Raw genomic sequence first — 19377 nt, forward strand, 5'->3', positions numbered from 1 at the left:
ACAACAAACGGATTTCTGAAATTTGAAGGTCTTTCCAGAAAACTTATCATTTTGTTGTACAATATGGTGATCTTTTTGTTTTTATTTTACTCTAGAAGCCATAAAATGATTAATTTCGATCATTCAACGTGAATCAACCCTGCTACCATTTACTACCAACATCTGACTTTGTAGAATGACATTGGAGATCCTCTCCTGAAATGGGGCCATTTCAATTTTCTTTTATTTATTTCTTTAGACCATGTAAGCTTATTCCACATAGATGATCCCATCATTGAACTGGAAACATAAGGACGTTCTAGATCAATGCTAGAACTTGCATTTCATGTAGAAACATGACACGCGATTAAGTGATGAAGCTGGACCCTCAGATTTGCAAGATCAACAATCTACAACACTGAACTACAGCATGGCATATCACTGTGCCCTACAAGGGGAAAAAAAGCTAAAAAATGGCCATTAAAAGGCATCACATGATGGGCCTAGCACAACATGCCATACCGGGCCACCAAGGGCCATCATCACCACATTCATCGCAAGTTCATGAGGGAGGCTTGATTGCTTAATTTGAGAGATCACAACCAATAGTAACCATATTTTCTGTTCACATAGTGCAAGCTTCTGCTCCCATAAATTATGCAGTAATGCCTCATTTTACAATAAATAAATAAAAGTCAGCACCATCCCTGTATTATATTACAGGCCACCATGATAGAAGAAGAACAGTCTAGTCAAATTAGATAGGAAGAATTCAGGTGCAAATGATTTCTAAGCAAAAAAAGGAGGTCCTGCATACTCGCAGCCGCTCTGTTGGCGAGCTACTGAACCAGGGTCCACTGCAGCTCAGAGTTCCCTCAGTTCCTTGGTGGCACGATTTAATGAAATCTTGATCAGGAGTTAGCTCTTCTCAAGTATGCCATCAGACCAAGCCCAGCAATGAGTGCAGCACCTGCAGCAACCGTGCTGTATGCTGTGGCCCAAGCATCCTTTCGCGCAAATTCTAAGCCTCCTGAATTTGGTGTTGCCCTCTTGGTATGACCACCCGAACTGGAGTAATCTAGATGGAGCCTCAACCCCTGCCAAATCAAATCATAAGTGAATTCAGAGTACACAAGGAAATAATGTTAGTTAACATTGTGCATAATTTCCATAAAATTCCATAAAAATTTGTCTCTTAGGATTTCCTCTTTGGCTTCTCAGTGTTTGTTATTTCTTTGCACTAAGAAGGCACGATGCATTTCCCAGAGATTGCTTTACATGCCTAGTCCTTATCAAGGAAGAAGCTATTCCTTCAACCTGACATTTACCGTTACAAAGATAGATCAAAGTACAACTCCAGGACCTCGAAAACTATTCATTGAGGTGTGATTCTGCCTTCTTTATTTGACAGGAACAGTTTAATTTTCCCTTGATAGAAAAAAATAAAATTAAAGAAGCCGAATAGAGATGATTGGATACAGCTAAACCAATCAAAAGCATAGGCTTGAACCAAACAGGACACTTGACTGTAACACCTGCGTCCACATGTTTATCTAAACAGGGACACTAGATAGTCAACCCCCTAACTTGTAAAAAAGTTCCTTTTTGCTCTGGAAGTGGCACAGCACGTGTGCTCCAACTACATTAAGATCAACATATAGTCAGCAATCTAAGATTACCATCCACAATTTTTACAGATCACCATTACTTGATATATTCGTGACACTATAAATTGGGCCAGTAGCATATTGTTAGTACTGTGTGTCCTGCAGCAGTATCTATATCAGTGAGTTTGTTTTTATTATTTCAGTCTTGGATACCGAAAAACAAAACATCAGTTAACGTAGTGGGATAAGTAAAAATTCAGAATCAAGTTAAACAACTATAGGCCCTAATTGCTGAAAGCATATGCTTGGGACAGTTGCCTTACTTTCCAACCGGAGAGCCTAGCATGTTCTACAGCTGCTGCAAGGTCGCTATCTGTGGCAAGCACCACTTTGTCATGCTCTTCATCTTCATACTGCAGCGAATGGGATAAGCATGTTTAAAAATACAGAAATGATTATTAACGGTTCATGAAAGCAAACAGAGCATAAGCACAAGAAAGAATAGAGAAATGCTTATAAGATGATTCATGAAAAGAAAAGGAATACAATAAGATCTAGAGATCACCATAATCTGTGGAAGATGGTTTCGATCAATGTCAACCCCTACTCTCTGGATTATGCACGCTATCAGCTCTGACATACTCCCTGTATCTGGTTGAGTAAAATAAAGTGGAAACAATCAGTATTATTCTGGTTCAGGGCAAGCTAGTTGCAAAAGAATAATACCACACTTTCAGATTTACACTAATAGATGGCCAGCATACCACAATTAAATCTATGCATTCGACCCTTTTTGTCCTCCAACTTAAACCCAAAGGTACTTCCAAGCTCCGACATATAACTAGGTTTCCCTGTTTCAGTTCCTTCAGATGCCTGCTTTGTGGATCCCTCACTGGAATGCAAGCACAAATATAAGATATCCTACCCTCTTGGACCTATACTTTATCAATGAACATATACAAAGTAAGATAGGGGTCACTACCTTCTTGTATCTTCATCATCTCCCAAGGACATGGCTGAATCCCAGAACTTTTGCATCATTGTGTTTGTCGTGTCACTTCCAACAATCCCAGCATTTCCAACCTAAATCAAATAAGAAGCAAAGGCCAAAATCCTCATCTATTATTGAAATGATTACAGGTCTGCTGAAAAAAAAGGAATCATGTAACTGAGATAACATTGGGAAGAAAGAAAAAAGGACATGTTGGATAGTGGAAAGACTACTCTGTTCTCAAAACTCACAAGGTTCCCCCATCTCCACCTCAGTACCACTCCAAACATGCCCAAAAGGGATAACAACAAAATGTATCACACAAGACCTTTTTAATTTGAAAATGTGCCATCCTTCGCTAAATCACTGGCTTCAATAGACAGGATATAAGCTGTTGCCCATGTTTACCTAAGATTGCTTATGAAAGATGCAAATGGTGAAGCCGCGTAATATGAGGAGAATGAATGCAAGCCATTATATATATATTTTTCATTTTGCCCTCAAATTTATGGAATAAACAGCATATCATAAATCATCATTTCCAATTAATGGATCAATACCATAATTCTTACGAGAGAGAGCATTTATTTTACCATCTGTAGTTGGTAACTCGGTTAGAGTTCTCTACAGACTTTGGCTATATCTACTATGTATGCGTTGACAATATCTAATTTGTAGGAGAATGATTAGCTGACCTACACATCAAATTCTTGAATCCAAGCTTGTGTTGGATCTACATATCAAAGATAAATGTAGAGAAGGGATAAAAAGACTAGGACGAGAGAGAGAGAGAGGAATTGCCATGGATACACTATTATTACAAGATTAAGAGGTAAAAGATGATATTTCTCTTCATCGCAAACTATAAGAAAAAATACAGTCTACTTAAAAAAACAAAAATGATCCTTGAAGCGTCTGCATCCCTTAACAATATGAAGGCTCAAAAAACTTGAACTTTGATCTGATAATGTGCAAGATAATTATAAAGTTAAACATATCAAAAGTGTCATTATACATTTAACATATCAAAAGTGTCAAGAAACCCAGCTAAATTTTCCAGTGAGATTAAATAACAACAAAGATCAATACCAAGAAAAAAAGGGACACGGAAAGACAGGAAGTATGCTTAAAATACATAGCAATACTGAGATGCAAGCACTAAGCAGTAACCACTGTCAGAAGAACTAGAAGCAAAATAGGCATCTATCATTAATGAACTTACCGTTGATACAGCTGCATGAGTAATTTGAATTACATCAATGGCAGCTACTACAAACCCATCTGTCAAACCATAAAAAATAAACACATGAGCATATAATATATATATACATATATATACATATATATAAGATAATCCATGAATAAAAAAGAAAAAGGAGTTACCTCTGTCTACAACAGGGAGATGTAAAAATTTCCCATCATGCATGATGTGGAGAGCATCAACAATTGGTGTATCAACTGTTGCACATTCAGGATTTGGGGTCATGACCTGGACATCAGTTGTTCAACGCTTGAAGCTTAGAAAGCAAAACAGGAAAGAAAGAAAATAAATTATTCAAACAAGTTGGAACAACATATTGCATTAGTTGATTCTGTTAGTGACAGAAAACTGTACAACAACAACAACAACAACAACTACGCCTTCATCCCAAAACAATTGGGGTCAGCGATATGAACCAAAAAAGAAATTCATTTTGGGTCTTCCACATGAATCCTTTTCCTCCAATCATTTCTATCCAACGCCATGTCCTCGGTGAGGTTCAAAGCATTCATATCCTTTCCTATCATCTCCATCCAAGTCTTCCTAGGCCTACCCCGACCTCTTTTAACTAATATATTTTCCCATTTCTCCAACCTTCTAACTGGAGCATCATTAGGCCTTCGCCGAATATGTCCAAACCACCGTAAACGATTCTCTCGCATCTTATTTTCAATGGGTGCAACACCTACCTTCTTACGTATCTCTTCGTTCCGAATCTTATCTTTTATTGTATTTCCACACATCCATCTAAGCATCCGCATCTCAGCTACACTCATTTTTTGAATATGATGTCTCTTGGCAGCCCAACATTCCGTACCATATAGTAAAGCGGGTCTAATAGTCGTCCTATAAAACTTTCCCTTCAACCGCAATGGCATTCTACGATCGCACAGCACTCCAGTAGCACTTTTCCATTTCATCCACCCAACCTTTATCCTATGATTTACATCTCCATCAATTTCTCCATACTTTTGAATGATGGATCCCAAATATTTGAAATAATCATTCACCGGTATATCTTGCTCACCAAGCTTCACTACACTCCCATCACTACTTCGTTGCTTACTAAACCGACATTCCATATATTCAGTCTTACTCTTACTCAACTTAAAACCTCTAGCTTCCAATGTCTGTCTCCATAATTCTAACTTAGCATTAACCCCAGCTCTAGACTCATCAATCAAAACAATATCATCAGCAAACAACATACACCACGGTACATTTTCTTGAATTGATCTCGTAAGCTCATCCATCACTATCGCAAATAGGAAAGGGCTTAAAGCAGATCCTTGATGTAACCCAACCGTTATCGGAAAATTGGTTGTCACCCCTCCACAAGTGCGGACATTGGTTACTACTCCTTCATACATATCTTTAATTATACTAATGTACTTGAGAGAAACACCTTTCTTCATCATTGTCCACCAGAGAACGTCCCTAGGTACTCTATCGTATGCCTTCTCTAAATCAATAAAAACCATATGCAAATCTTTGTTCCTCTCTCTATATCTTTCAATAAGTTGTCTAAGAAGATGTATAGCTTCCATAGTTGATCTTCCAGGCATAAAACCAAATTGATTCTCCGATATCATGACAACCTTCCTCAACCTAGACTCAATCACCCTCTCCCAAAGTTTCATAGTATGACTCATGAGTTTTATACCACGATAGTTTGTGCAATCTTGTATATCACCCTTATTCTTATATAAAGGCACCAAAGTACTCTTCCTCCACTCATTAGGCATCTTATTTGTTCGCCAAATCAAGTTAAAAAGATTTGTCAACCATTCTAAACCTTTCTCTCCCAAGCATTTCCAAGCCTCGATAGGTATACCATCTGGGCCAACTGCCCTTCTTGATTTCATTTTCTTCAAAGCCTCTGCAATTTCTTTCTTTTGAATCTTGCGCATGAAGTCACGATTTATCTCATGAAAAGGAATGGAGAAGTCTCCAAGATCTTGAGCATGACTATCATTAAATAGCTTATCAAAATAATCTTTCCATCTCTCCTTAATCTCCTCATCTTTGACTAAAACCCTTTGCGTTTCATCTTTGATACATCTAACCATACCCAAATCCTTCGATTTCCTATCTCTCATCTTTGCAAGCCTATAAATATCCTTCTCGCCTTCTTTGGTATCCAACTTGTCATAAACCTCCTTATATACCTTAGCCCTCGCGTTTCGAACAACTTTTTTAGCTTCCTTCTTTGCTATCATATACTTCTCCAAATTCTCATTATCACGACTCTTACTTAGATTTCTATAACACTCTCTTTTAACCTTAATAGCTAATTTGACATCCTCGTTCCACCATGATGTATCCTTACCTAGTGGTGCACCGCCTTTAGACTCACCCAATACCTCCTTAGCTACTTTTCTCATACCACCCGCTATCTTATTCCACATTGATTCTGAATCCTCCTCGAGACACCAATCAACTTCCTTAACTACCTGCGCTACAAACATTCCTTGTTTAGCTCCTTTCAGTGCCCACCACTTAATTCTAGGATCTATCCTATGTCTATCCCTTTTGCGGCATTGTCTAATTCTAAGATCTAAAATTAAGACTCTATGTTGTGTAGCTACACTTTCTCCTGGTATAACCTTACAATCGATGCAACAACCCCTATCACTCTTTCTAAGTAGGAAAAAATCTATCTGACTCGTATTAACCCCACTTTTAAATGTTACTAGGTGAGACTCCCTCTTCCTAAACCAAGTGTTTGCTAAGATCATATCATAGGACAAACAAAAATCTAAAATCCTTTCTCCACTTTCATTTCTTTCTCCTATACCATAGCCTCCATGGATATTCTCAAATCCATCCCTACTAATGCCTACATGTCCATTAAGGTCACCGCCGATGAAAAGCTTTTCTCCATAAGATGTCTCTTGTACTACTCCATCTAAATCTTCCCAAAATTGATGCTTAATGGAATCATCTAAACCTACTTGAGGTGCATAAACACTAATAATATTAATAATATCCGTACCTAATACTAATTTAATAAGTAAAATTCTATCACCCTTCCTACGGACCTCAACTACATTATCTATAAACTGACGACTCATAGCAATCCCTACTCCATTCCTATTCCTATTTATTCCTGTATACCAAATCTTATATCCCCAAGGTTCTATCACTTTAGCTTTCTCACCTACCCATTTGGTCTCTTGAAGACATAAAATATCAATCTTTCTCCTACACATAACATCTACTAACTCTACCAACTTACCAGTTAAAGACCCTATGTTCCAAGTGGCTAACCTAATTTTATGGTCTTGGACTAACTTCTTTACCCCCACCCGTCCAACAAAGTGAGGGAACCCTTGCCTATTTGACACCACACCCGGGCGCCGGTGTGACGCGTCGCTTCTGGGCGACGACCTAGCAACCCTTGCACATTTATCACTGCCTCCGGGCCTAGAGAGTACAGCGCGTCGCTCAGTAGGGAACGCCCCAACGAAATTCTCATATTGGTTCATTTTCATAGGATATGACAAAGTTTTTATGCTGGCTGAGTGACAGAAAACTGTGTTTGTGAAAATTAATTTAACAATTTATCTCAGTTTCATAGCGCACGTCAAAGATAATTGAATTGAATTAACCTAGTGGTAAACTAACCATGGAAAAGGTTGCCGCCTTCATAAATCCATATGTCTCAGCACAACACAACAAATGAATGTGAGCATTTATGTACCAATACCATCTTTATAAATGTTGATAGCTGCTTGACATAAATTTTCACAAAGATGACAAGAAGGCAACATAACAATTATAATATACTACTTGGACATCCTTTATTATCTCTTTATTTTCTCTTCCTCATTTTTTAAGTGACCTTTATAAGCTTAACATCAATGTTTGATAAATGATTTTCATAGTACAAGGTTAAACAGAGGCAATGTGGTGGGCTGCACGATAAATTCATGTGAATATATATATATATATATATATATATATATATATATATATATATATAACAGTCTATTTTCAACTACAAGAAACAGAGACCGGAACATAAGAGTGAACCACCATGAACTCATAACCCATAATTCATCTATAGATACAAAATAGTTTGTTAAATGGCTAAAGTAAAGCAGAAAGGGATTGGGGGCCATCAAGATAATGCTTAAGCCTTGAAACTTGAGGGCAACCCATGGTTTAAACTTTAAACAGTGGCAAAGTTTTTGAGAATTCACTTCAAAATAAAAGAAAAAGAATGAAAAAACAAAGCAAAACAAAGAGGAAAACAAAAAAGAGAATAGAAAAAAATAAAAAAGTACTTGTGTTCCTCGGATGTAAAACTCAAGCGTGAAAAAAAGTTAAAGATATGCTTGGTTGTCATGGAAAACATGACCAAATTATTGAATAAAAGTGATCTATAGTTATTACTAATAGTGTGAAATGTTGAAACATAGAAAATGGAACATATTCATCCATAACCTCAAAAGTAATTTTGTGATCGTGCAGGCACATGAACACACACATTCTCAAATAAGCTGCCACTCATAAGTATATCTCATAAACAAGGTAAAAAATAAGACAAAAACAGAGCAAACTTATTTGGAAAAGAATAGCTGATGCAATCTGTTTTGGAGAAAACCTGGTGTGAAACAAACAAATGATCAATTGAAAAGGCAAAATATGACACACCAAAGTGTTTCAAATCAACATATTAAACAGGGATCAGAAAATTCACGTCTGCATATGTTCACAATCCAAAAGAAACACATTAAAAGCCACTTTTTGTTAGTTCATGTAAAATGGAAAATATAGAAAGTTACAAGAAAAAAAATAAAAAGACAGAAATGGCAATTAAGGTATTGAAAAGAAAGAAAACCATAGGACAGAGATTAATGGCACCGATCTCCCTATGAATAAAATTGTTACATGTAATAGACTGAACATATTCATATAACAAAGGAATTACATACTTCAAGATAAAATGACCTATGCGTTTCTAAGACAATCAATATGGCACATTGACAGGCTATCATATTACCCATAGTCAAAAATCTCGTTCTCGGGAAAATATCAGTGGAGAAATCTTGGGATATTTTAAAAAACAATTTTTTCTTGAAAAAAATTTCAAAAAGATATTGATAAAATATAAATAATAAAAAATTATATAAAGATAAAATCATGATATTTTCAAAGTACTGACAATATTTGTGACTATAATAATGCCCTATGCATAAATTATTTAAATCTGCCTGAATTACCACCTATTAACATATAACTGCCTAACTTTTCCATTATTACATCGACTTTCGTTGTTCACTTCAAACACCCTCCTGAGGCATGAAATAACTTTTCCTGCATTTCACTAATGAAAATTATAATACTACTCAGTCCATATCTTTCACTAATAAAATAAATGCAAAGGGCATTTTAGACATTTTTCACTAAAATGGTCAACTTGGTAATCAGAGAATCAGGTGGGTTTTGGTTGTATAAGTGAAACAATCAAGTGGTTAAATGTAAGATTAGGCATTATACATTTAGAAACATAACAAGTCGATGGGCCTTTTTGTAATTTAGTCAAACTTTAATATTTCTAAGTTTTGCTTGACAATCTAATAGTGCCTAAATCAGGTTCAGTATGCAAGAATAATGTCTTCTTTAAAGATATGCTGAAGTTTTGGGTTAATTTCCTAAATCAAAAGTCTGAGTTGCATGACTAGAAATTGTCCTATAAGAAAGAGACATTAGCTCCAACATCATCTAACATTACAGCCCTTCTTCCTTGCATTCATGAAATGCCAATATTCCCGAATTCACAAGCCTCATTCAAAACTCTTGCATCTTTCTCCCTTGCACCAAGCCTTTTATCATTAACATGCTTAAGTGATTCAGACCAGGGTTTTAAAACTCGCCGAGTCAACTCGGTGACTCGGCTCGGCTCAGCCCTCCAACGAGTCAACCCGGCAAGGTAAACTCGTTTTGCGAAAACTCAGCCTTGACTCGGGCTGACTCGGGCGAGTTTTGGGCACTTTTTTCTTTTTTCATTTTTCATTTTTCAAAGGCTATGGGCAATTTTTTCATATGTAAGTGTTCATTTTTCAATGAACAAATAGCATAATAACAATAGGCTTACCAATTTAATATAAAATCACAAAATTAGTAAAAGTCTATCAAATTTCACATGTCCATCATTCATTCCTTTTGGTAGCTCCAGGTAAGGAATCAAACCCAGTACCCCTCAATGAACATAGAGTGGATCCAGTAATCCAGCTAACATAATTGATCCCTCATGCAACCATCTCTGCAACACTGACTTTGTTTGCATATTGATACTGCATACCAGGTGGTTGAAACTTGAAACACAAGATGAAAGTCATCGTTATTCTTCTATATCCTCCATCAGATCCCACTTGAAGTGGCTCCTGTCAAAACTCCAAATCCTCCTTCTAAAGGGTTTGAGTTTATTTCTTTCATTAAAAGTTAACCACGCCACTACTTACAAAGAACTATATAAGTACATAGGTACATAGAGCAAATGTCCATAAGGAAACTTTGTTGCTGTGAGACCTACACAATAGTTGGCAGCCCACCAGCCTGTTCAAAACCAACAGCATAAAATGCCCACATTTATCATTATAATATATATACATCACATCATTCTCATTATCTAAAGCTTATATGCATTTATGTGCAGATATATAAGGCATGGTCCAATCAACTCTACATCAGACAGACGCTTACAAATATCAAGATAAAGTTCAATGTTCCCAAAATTTTGCAAAGATTTTCAGAGGCCCTGCAACACAACAGCTATGTCCATATATTCAGGATGTAAACCATGATAGAGCATGGCTATTAAAGTTTTTGAAGCTAGTAATTAAGTCATTCTTTATATATTGTCTTGAAAGACTTGTTCCTGCTTGTGTAGTTTCTTTAGTAAATGTGAGATTTAAATTAAGATATGTTTTACTTGATGTTATTTTACTTATTAATCAATTAAATTAGTAATTAAGTCATTCTACAAACCTTTATATGTTTAAATGACAATTTATATATTGTCTTTCTTTTAAAATCAAAAGTTAACAAAACCCGGTCCGAGTCACCAAGTTGACCCGCCGAGTCACGAGTCAATAAAGAACGAGTCGAGTCCCGAGTCACGAGTTTTAAAACCTTGATTGAGACCATTGTAAACTGAGTTTTCTATTACTAGTCTCTTTTTGATACTCCACAACACTCTCAGAATTATCTTGTGTACAAGCCTCATCTTATGCTCTTTTTTTTGGGGGAAATGAGGTCAAAATTTTATTAAAAAGATAGACGAGAAAATCGTACAATTGACGAGGGGTCACAACAAAGCATGAATTAACCAAGTAAAAAGAGCATTGAGGCAATTGAAGCCAATCCATGAAATGTTGCCATGTCCTCAAAGCTTTAGTGACTATTACACACACCCTCCTCTGTATTGCTGAATTCAAAGATTTACAACATGATCTTTCAAATTTTTTATGCCTGATGATTCTGTACCGTGTTATAGTATATTGAACCTTCTTGCATTCTATGTAGTCAAAACTCAAAAACATAGACTAGGCACTGACTAGTCCGACTAGTCGCTTTAGGACTAGTCGGCTTAGGCATAAGTCAAACGCCTAGGCTTTGTAATTCCTAAAAGGTACCAATCTTGCTGACTAGATGCCAACTGGGGCGCCTAATCAGTGACTAAATTGCCCTTGCGTAGGTACAAGGGCAGTTTAGTCATTTTTAACATATCTATATCTATATATATTAAAAACCTTGCAAAGTAAGGGGGTTAATTTTAAATGATTAAGTTTTTTATATGTGTGTGTCAATTTGTTTGTGATGAATTTTTCTGTTAAAGTCTGAAAGTAAGATGTATGTTAGTTTTTGTAAATCTTTCTATAAAAGCTTGAAAACATGTTTCTAGTATTACTGATTATGTAATATGTTATTTATATATGTATGTGTTACTGTGCTTCTGTGATTTTGTTCTATGAAAGGCAAAAAGTATGATTTTTTTTGTGTACGTATATATATTGTTATGATTACGCTATGAATAAAATATGTATGCATGTGTGTTACAATCAATTTTTCTGTGAAAGGATGAAAGCATGTTTTGTTGATTATACTGAATATGTTATGAATAATTGAATATATATATATATATATATATTCTGGTTATATATATGTTGTGAAAACATGTGTAGTTGTGTACTTGTCTGATGAAAACATCTTATTACCAAAAGAATTAAACATATTTTTATATATTTTTATTATTTAATTGAGGTACTGACTAGTCTGACTAATCCTGCCTAGTCCTCGACTATCTTTTTGGGGGTCTACCGACTAGGCACCGCCTAACACTTTTGACTACATAGCTTGCATTGCAACTTAATGTTTATAACCTCAGCCCAGTATCTCCAATAATTTGAAAATAATGTTGCTGAGATATTGCCTACTTCATCACAGCATAAACTGGTTAAAAGGTTTTATTGTCCAGAGGAACCAATAATTCATGGAATAGGCAATCGGAGACTATTTCAATATCCAGAAAACTGATTGAGCCAACAGAAAAGGCTTCACTAAAATATAGTGAGTGCAGAACAGAAATTAGGTGCATACTTGGATGATTTACATTTCCTAAACCATTGTTAGACTCCTCTAGTATCAAAATGTGCATCAGAAACAAATACTAAAAAATTCAGTCAAGAACTAGCAAAAACTTTTAGGGCTCATTTGTTTAATTCCCATGTAAAGGAAAGGCTTTTCATGGGAATGAGCACAACATTCTAAAAAATCCTGCCAGTTCAGCCTTCCAATGTGGGGGGAAGGATTTACACATAAAAAGTGGCAGGTGGTGAGAAAACCTGGGTCCCACTTGTGCCAGCATGGCGCTTTCCCCCATGATGATTTGATGATTGTTTCATTCATGGTGGGAAAGGATTATATCAGGATTGTCAGCTCAGCACTTTTCCATGTAAGTTGCATGAAACAAATGAGGCCTTAGAATCATAATAAACTACTGGAGCATCAACCATGAACAAAATCAACAGCATGTAGTCAAAATATGACTCCCAGATATTTTTTTGCCACATGTTAAAACAAAAAGAAAAGGACAAAGGGGACCTAAAAATGAAATAAAATGTATACAAGGCTCCTTACCTTCTCAACAGAAGTTGAGTCTGGAGAAAGATTTTGTGTGATGACTCTCATCAAAATATCCTTTGAGCTATTTAAAAATCAATACAGTACAAAATGTCAATGAATTACAAAAGAGGTGGAGGTGGCGTCCAACAAAATAAACAGAAATAACAAACAGAAGAAATGATCCAAAAACAGTAAATGGGTGAGAAGTGCCTACGTTAGTATCCCCTGTGGCTTGTTCCCAACAGTAATAACTGTGGAACTTACATGAAGTTCAAGCATCTTTTTGGTTGCACTTAACACAGAGTCAGTTGGAGACACTGTAGCTACTCTGAAAGACACCAAGCAAGCTGATCAGCCAAGAACTCAAGAGGTAACAGTAACCATTTAAAAAAGAAAAACAATGAAGCAAAATGGAATATTACCTACTTTGTTTTCTCACCAATGATTGTTGATATCGAAGGCCTGAACATCCGCTCTCTAATTGTTTCCAAGAAAGTGTTAGGACCTGCATATAATGAAGCAATAAGTGATGACCGTGGTGTTATATATGTGGATTTTGAAGGGTGCAGTCATCTATAGAACAGCCAACTACAATCAAAAGGATAATGACCAATGTCATCGTATAGCCCAAAATATCAGGTAAGTTTATTATATTCATTGATATGGATTCAGATACCAGAAATAGAAGTTCCCCATTGTTTTTCTACTCCTTCAACAGCAGCTGCAATGGCTTTTCCCTTCTCCACTGCCCTTTCCATCCGCGCAATAGCATCATACAGGCACTTTGCAATGTCAAGCAATGCAATCACCTCACCATTCTCAACAACAGGCAAGTGTCTGAATTTTCCTGTGGAGACATATCATGTAACAAAGAACAAGTCAATAAAAAGTGCAGTCACATTTATTTGTTTAAACTGTTTGCTCCAAAGGGGAGCAATTAAAAGCCAGAACCAGTGATGGCGGTTGACTTGATAATATTAAAACTAATCTTGCCAACATAATAGCAAAGTTCTAGTAGTCGCTTGCCACAAGAATAGGCAGTTTGAACAATATTTTCCAAATATAACATAATTAAGTGCTAATGGGACCATAACTAACCTTGCACCATTTTCTGCAATGCTTCGACTGATAGCGTATCTGAAAGAACAAATACAGGGTTTTTTGTCATGACTTTTGCAACTGTAGTTTCCTCGAGGTTTAGCTCTGCCGCAATCATCCGTATTGCTATATCCTACAGAGGCAAGGAACTCTGTTTAAACACAGTAACAGAGAAAATGCAATGGAACATTAGGACACAACTATTGCCAACCTTATCTGTTAGTATTCCACAGAGCAAAGCATTTGAATCGGTTACTAATATCGCATCAACTCTACGGGCAGCCATGCGACGACATGCTTCATAAACAGTTGTGGTGTCAGGAACCGTGAGAGCCTTCGACATCCGGAGCCGCTTCACCGTCCGTTCCCCATTAAGTACTCTACTAAAGGTAAAAAACAATAAAACATTGATAAAGATCAGGACAATCAAGAGCAGCAAAGTGTTTAACTGCATATCTCATAAAATTAAAGATAGCAAAAGCTAGTCTCAGTTAGTAAAAAGATATGCTACTAAGGTATTTATCGGGCACAAACAAAACTACCAGCTTGTCATCAAGAGTTGATTCCATTACATGCAGTTCCTCTCTACCAATCTCATAGTACCGTGCATGCTGCCTATAGGCCATCATATACATTTAAGAAATTAACACTAAACTTCCTTATAATCTTCAATAATCCCTCCACTTCATGCCTAGCAGAAACCCACTTTCTCCAAAGCAAAAGAGATCATCCCACAGAAATTGACTTAAAATTTAGTATACCCAATTAAAATACCAAGATGGTCGATATGATTTAAACCCAAGAGAACGAAACTGACGCAATTATCACACGTTTGGATAGAAACAACCAAAATTTTACATGAAGAAACAAGCATGCATCAATTCCTACCACACAAACTAATAACTATAAGAAAAATTAATTGAGGAATCCAATGTTTACCCATAATTAACACTAATTGGGCCACAAAATTTTCATATAAACTCGCAAGCACCGGTTTTAATTTCACAAAATCAATTAAAAATAACCTAAAAAATACACTACCCACCATAAACCCCCCCTTTTTTTTTCGTAGAACCAAATATGCAAACACGTCTATATGGAGATGACCAAATATCAGAAAACCATATTAATTTGAGAGATAGATAGATAGATAGATAGATAGAGAGAGAGAGAGAGAGAGAGAGAGAGAGAGAGAGAGAGAGAGAGAGAGAGAGAGAGAGAGAGAGAGAGAGAGAGAGAGAGAGATACGCCGAACGAGAAGAAACGGACGATCGCCTTCCTTGCTCGCTACCTCCGTTTTCCGATGGCTTCTTCTTGAGGATGCCCTTCCTCACAGGACCACCACCACCTTCCATCTCTCTCGCCACTCAATCTCCACCCTCCTAAGCTCCCTCTCTAAACAAGATATATGTTTAACTTTCACACAAAAAAATGCCCTCCTCGCTGCTTTCCGACGTTTCCACCTCCTTCCTCAGAATCGCAACCTGGAAAAATCTTTCCTATTTCCGGACGGAGATTTCCCGGCCGAACTCCAATTCCACGGAATTAGAGCTCCGCCATCTCCCCGGAGAGAGAGAGAGAGAGAGAGAGAGAGAGAGAGGTAATGGATGGCTTTGACGGCTGACGATCAATTTCTTGTGCGTTTTTATTTTAATTTAATTGTTTTTATTTAATATTTACGATTATCATTATTGCCTCTAATTTTGAAATTTTTTTTTTTGAGTTCCTCGGAAGGAGAATGGGAAGGGACGGTCCGCCGTTTCCAGTGTTGAGGGGCTCCAGCCTTTTCGGGATTTTGTTTTCAAGTATTCCCAAACATGGAAATTTTACCGAGGAATGATAGGAAACGGGTTTCCTATCATGGTCATGGGTACAACTTAAGAATCCTTCACTTCCTCTTCCAACTTTAAACACCGCAGGGGTGGCTCGCGCGGCCACCAGGGTGGTTGTGAGGGTGTTGAGATGAAGGCACCGGATCAAACCTCATTGGGAGTGTCCATAATCCTTAGCTTTCAAGGTGGGCCACGTAAGGTAGGGTGGTCGCGGGGCTCCACCCAGGGTTTTCCTCGTTTCGACGATTATTCCTCTTCATTGAAAAGAAACTTTATTTAACTTTAGGTTGTTTTGATTCACATTTGGGCTAGTGGGGTCGGACCCGAACCCAAAATCTCAAGTATAAGCATGAAGCACTAACATTAATAATATTCGGGTCGACCCTAACCCGAGTGGAGCAATACGCAGGTTGGGTCTAGGTCATGTTTTTTGTTGAGTATTTGACCCCTGACTTTTTTGCTGGGTACCGGACCCAATCATAGCATTTTATACGTATTTTTAATAAAAATAAATTTATGAAACTATGCGGATCCAAGTCAAGGATTCCATTTTCGTGACCCCACAAAACCCGAAACTAGTGATTAGTTATTTGGGCAGGTTTGCGCTATCCTAATGGGTCGGGTGACCTAGCCGTTGACAGCTCTAGATACAGGTAGGAGTGCAAAAGGATCGAATATGGCGTGAATCATGCTAGATTGAAATTCAAATTTGAATTTTGTACTCTAGATCCGAATCTGATTATGGATCTGATCAATATTCAAGGATGCAGGTTGAATCCGGATCCAAAATTTATATGATAATATTAGATCCAGCACCGAAATCAAAGGTTTCACATGTAAAAACTTGAAATGAATTGGATTAGATCCAAATCCAAACATAGATCTAATTCAAAACATTGATGTGAATATGATCTAAATCTGAAATAATCCGAATTTGTTCCCAATATAATCTGTGGTTCGTATTTCACGGTTCCATAACAGCAAAGAGATAGTCAAAATTTGGGTCAGGTATGATCAATGAGAGGTTTGACCAAACCAGATCCATTTGCACCCCCTGGCTGTAGGTTTACTCAACTGTGACTTGATACCAAAAATGCTAAGTAAGAAGCAACAATGAAGACAATTTATTTAATTATACACCTTGAAAGATGTTCTCTAGTATAAGATTCTATGGCGGCAAGGGTTAAGCCCACAGAGTTTTTATGCTGTTAAGATAACGACCTTAAGTATGGCAGGCGGAGCCAGTGCAGCTAGGCCTCTGATCTTGGGGGTGGTTTATCTGTGTAAATATACAAAAAATAAAATAAAATTTGGTGACCCTATATGTCAGTTGGGGCGGGGGGCGGGGGCAGGACTGGGCTGTATCCCAGTCATGCCTCCCGAAACAGTTAATTTTTTTTTTTAAAGACCAGTCCTAGCCCAGTCCTAGCCCAGCCCTGATTCCATATGAAATAGATTTTTATCCATTTTTGCAGCCCAGCCCTGCCCTGACTGCAGCAAGTAGTTTGATTCGTCCATATGAACTAGATTTTTATTAATAATTGTAGCCATTTTTTATTTTATATCAAAAAAAAAAATTCCGGGGGGAACCCCCGACTATCACACAAAATTTTTTTTTGCTACACCCCCTGTTTGCTCCCCCCTCACATGAATCCTAGCTACGCCACTGCTATAAATAGGGGTTGACATCGTGCCGGGTACCCGACGGGCTGTAGGGCACCTGGCCTATTTGTGTATCATGCTAGGGCTGTATTTGCAGCCTGTGCTCGAGCAAAATAGGTCTAGGACAGTCCCAACAGCATAATCAGGTTTGAAATGGGCTCAACCTATTTATTTTGGCCTATTTACAAAATAAATGAGCTTGAAAGGCTTGGCCTGATTAGCTGGGTCATAACTAAAAGGTCTGCCTAGAGCTCGATTGTAACCACGTCAGGCTGAGCTTGCCCCAAACGAGTTGTGGCTGTCGGCTTTAATCAGGCTAGGCTGTGACTGCCGGATGTCTACCGCCACCTGCAAGCCCGTTTTGGCAAGACAATATAGTCGGGAAGAAAACGGTTCAGATTTCAGATCCCAAAATACATTGCGGAGTCGGATCAGTTCAGATTCTGGACAACCAAAATTTGCAAAATGCCGCTTCCTGAATCCGGCCTGTTTGCAACCCTACAATGGAGTCAAACTCATGAGTCCAAGACAATATAGTAGGGAAGAAAACTGTTCAGATTTCAGATCCCAAAATACATTGCGGAGTTGGATCAGTTCGGATTCTGGACAACCAAAATTTGCAAAATGCCGCTTTCTGAATCCGGCCTGTTTGCAACCCTACAATGGAGTCAAACTCATGAGTCCAACAAATGTGTCCGGGACACACTCATTCAGGACAAGTTATCGTTGATGATGTGTGTATAAGTGTGAGACTCTTGCAACCACTCCCCAAACTCCTCCTTGTCATTAGATTGACAGGGATTCCTTGCCATTTAGTGGCTCTTAAGAAAAGAATGGCATCAACTTTTTGCTGGCAGTAAACAATTATTTTGTCACGTATTATGTCATTCTTTATTATTATTATTGTCTGGAAGCTTCCTCTAAAAATGAATGTGGACTCAAAAGCAAGTTTGTTGAGAATCACAAGCCCACACTTTGGACACAAAAGGTGATGACTCCAACAGATAATTATTATTGTCAGTATTTTATTTCTGACTCATCCTTTTTATTGTGGTGAGGATTTTCTTTCTTTCTCATTTCTTATTGGAAAGGGTTTCTTTTTTTAGGTATACATTTCTTATTGAAAAGTTAAGGTAGTAAAAGTGTCCTTTCTGCAAGAAAATTGGGGGCGTGCGTGCATTCTCATTGCTGCATCTCTTTGTTTATTTGTCTGAGGTCAACTTGGGATAAAGTAAAACAAAAGGCCCTGGCATCTTTATTTAAATCATGAGGGGCTTCACGTGTTTTTGCAAGGAACATGGTAATAATTCATCAAGGCCTCTTTCAAAATTGGACAAAATGAATGAACATAATAACACACAACCTCTGTCTGATCTTTTTCAACTGTATAATAAGTTGTGCTTCTTGTGTTGAACATTTGTTTTACATTAAGTACCAACAACATGAACATAGATAATAGGTCAGATAACTTTGTTTTGGATCGTACTTATTCTACCTAATCATATGAGCGTTTTAACATGTTTATTATAGATTTTAGCCTGAGATATGGATCTTGAATTGGATCTAAAAACTACAAAAATATTTGAAAGAAAAAATAAATTGATATTTTTAATATATAAATGTTTTAATTAATGCCATATTACATCGAATTATGAAAGTTTACCATAAAAATATCAAACCCTAAAATTAAATTAACTATAAAAATCAAATTAGCAAAACCTATTAAATCATAAAACCTTAAGAATTCAAGAAAATAAATCACAAATAAACCAAAAAAATTATAAATGGTAAAAAAAATAAACTATAAAATTAAAT

At 37.0% G+C, this 19377-nt stretch overlaps 1 protein-coding gene across 2 annotated transcripts; it reads right to left on the reverse strand.

Moving 5' to 3' along the window:
• Window positions 1-596: 596 nt before the first annotated feature.
• Window positions 597-15670, reverse strand: LOC149840491 (CBS domain-containing protein CBSCBSPB5-like). Of its 2 annotated transcripts, none has more exons than XM_090003181.1 (14): window positions 15317-15670; window positions 14280-14451; window positions 14069-14201; window positions 13647-13817; window positions 13397-13475; window positions 13185-13298; window positions 12986-13052; window positions 3961-4066; window positions 3800-3858; window positions 2569-2669; window positions 2351-2478; window positions 2152-2237; window positions 1910-1999; window positions 597-1076 (listed from the first exon to the last, which is right to left on the reverse strand). In XM_090003181.1, exons 1-14 carry the CDS (start codon window positions 15421-15423, stop codon window positions 891-893), a joined length of 1599 nt encoding a protein of 532 aa, XP_089859307.1. In that variant the 5' UTR covers window positions 15424-15670; the 3' UTR covers window positions 597-890. The 2 variants fall into 2 exon arrangements, with proteins under 2 accessions (XP_089859307.1, XP_089859308.1); XM_090003182.1 differs by having other exon boundaries at window positions 14280-14448; window positions 15317-15665.
• Window positions 15671-19377: the final 3707 nt, after the last annotated feature.

Source organism: Nuphar pumila, chromosome 4 (assembly GCF_984573655.1).
Source record: "Nuphar pumila chromosome 4, dmNupPumi1.hap1.1, whole genome shotgun sequence".
In the NCBI taxonomy this organism is placed as follows: Eukaryota; Viridiplantae; Streptophyta; class Magnoliopsida; order Nymphaeales; family Nymphaeaceae; genus Nuphar; species Nuphar pumila.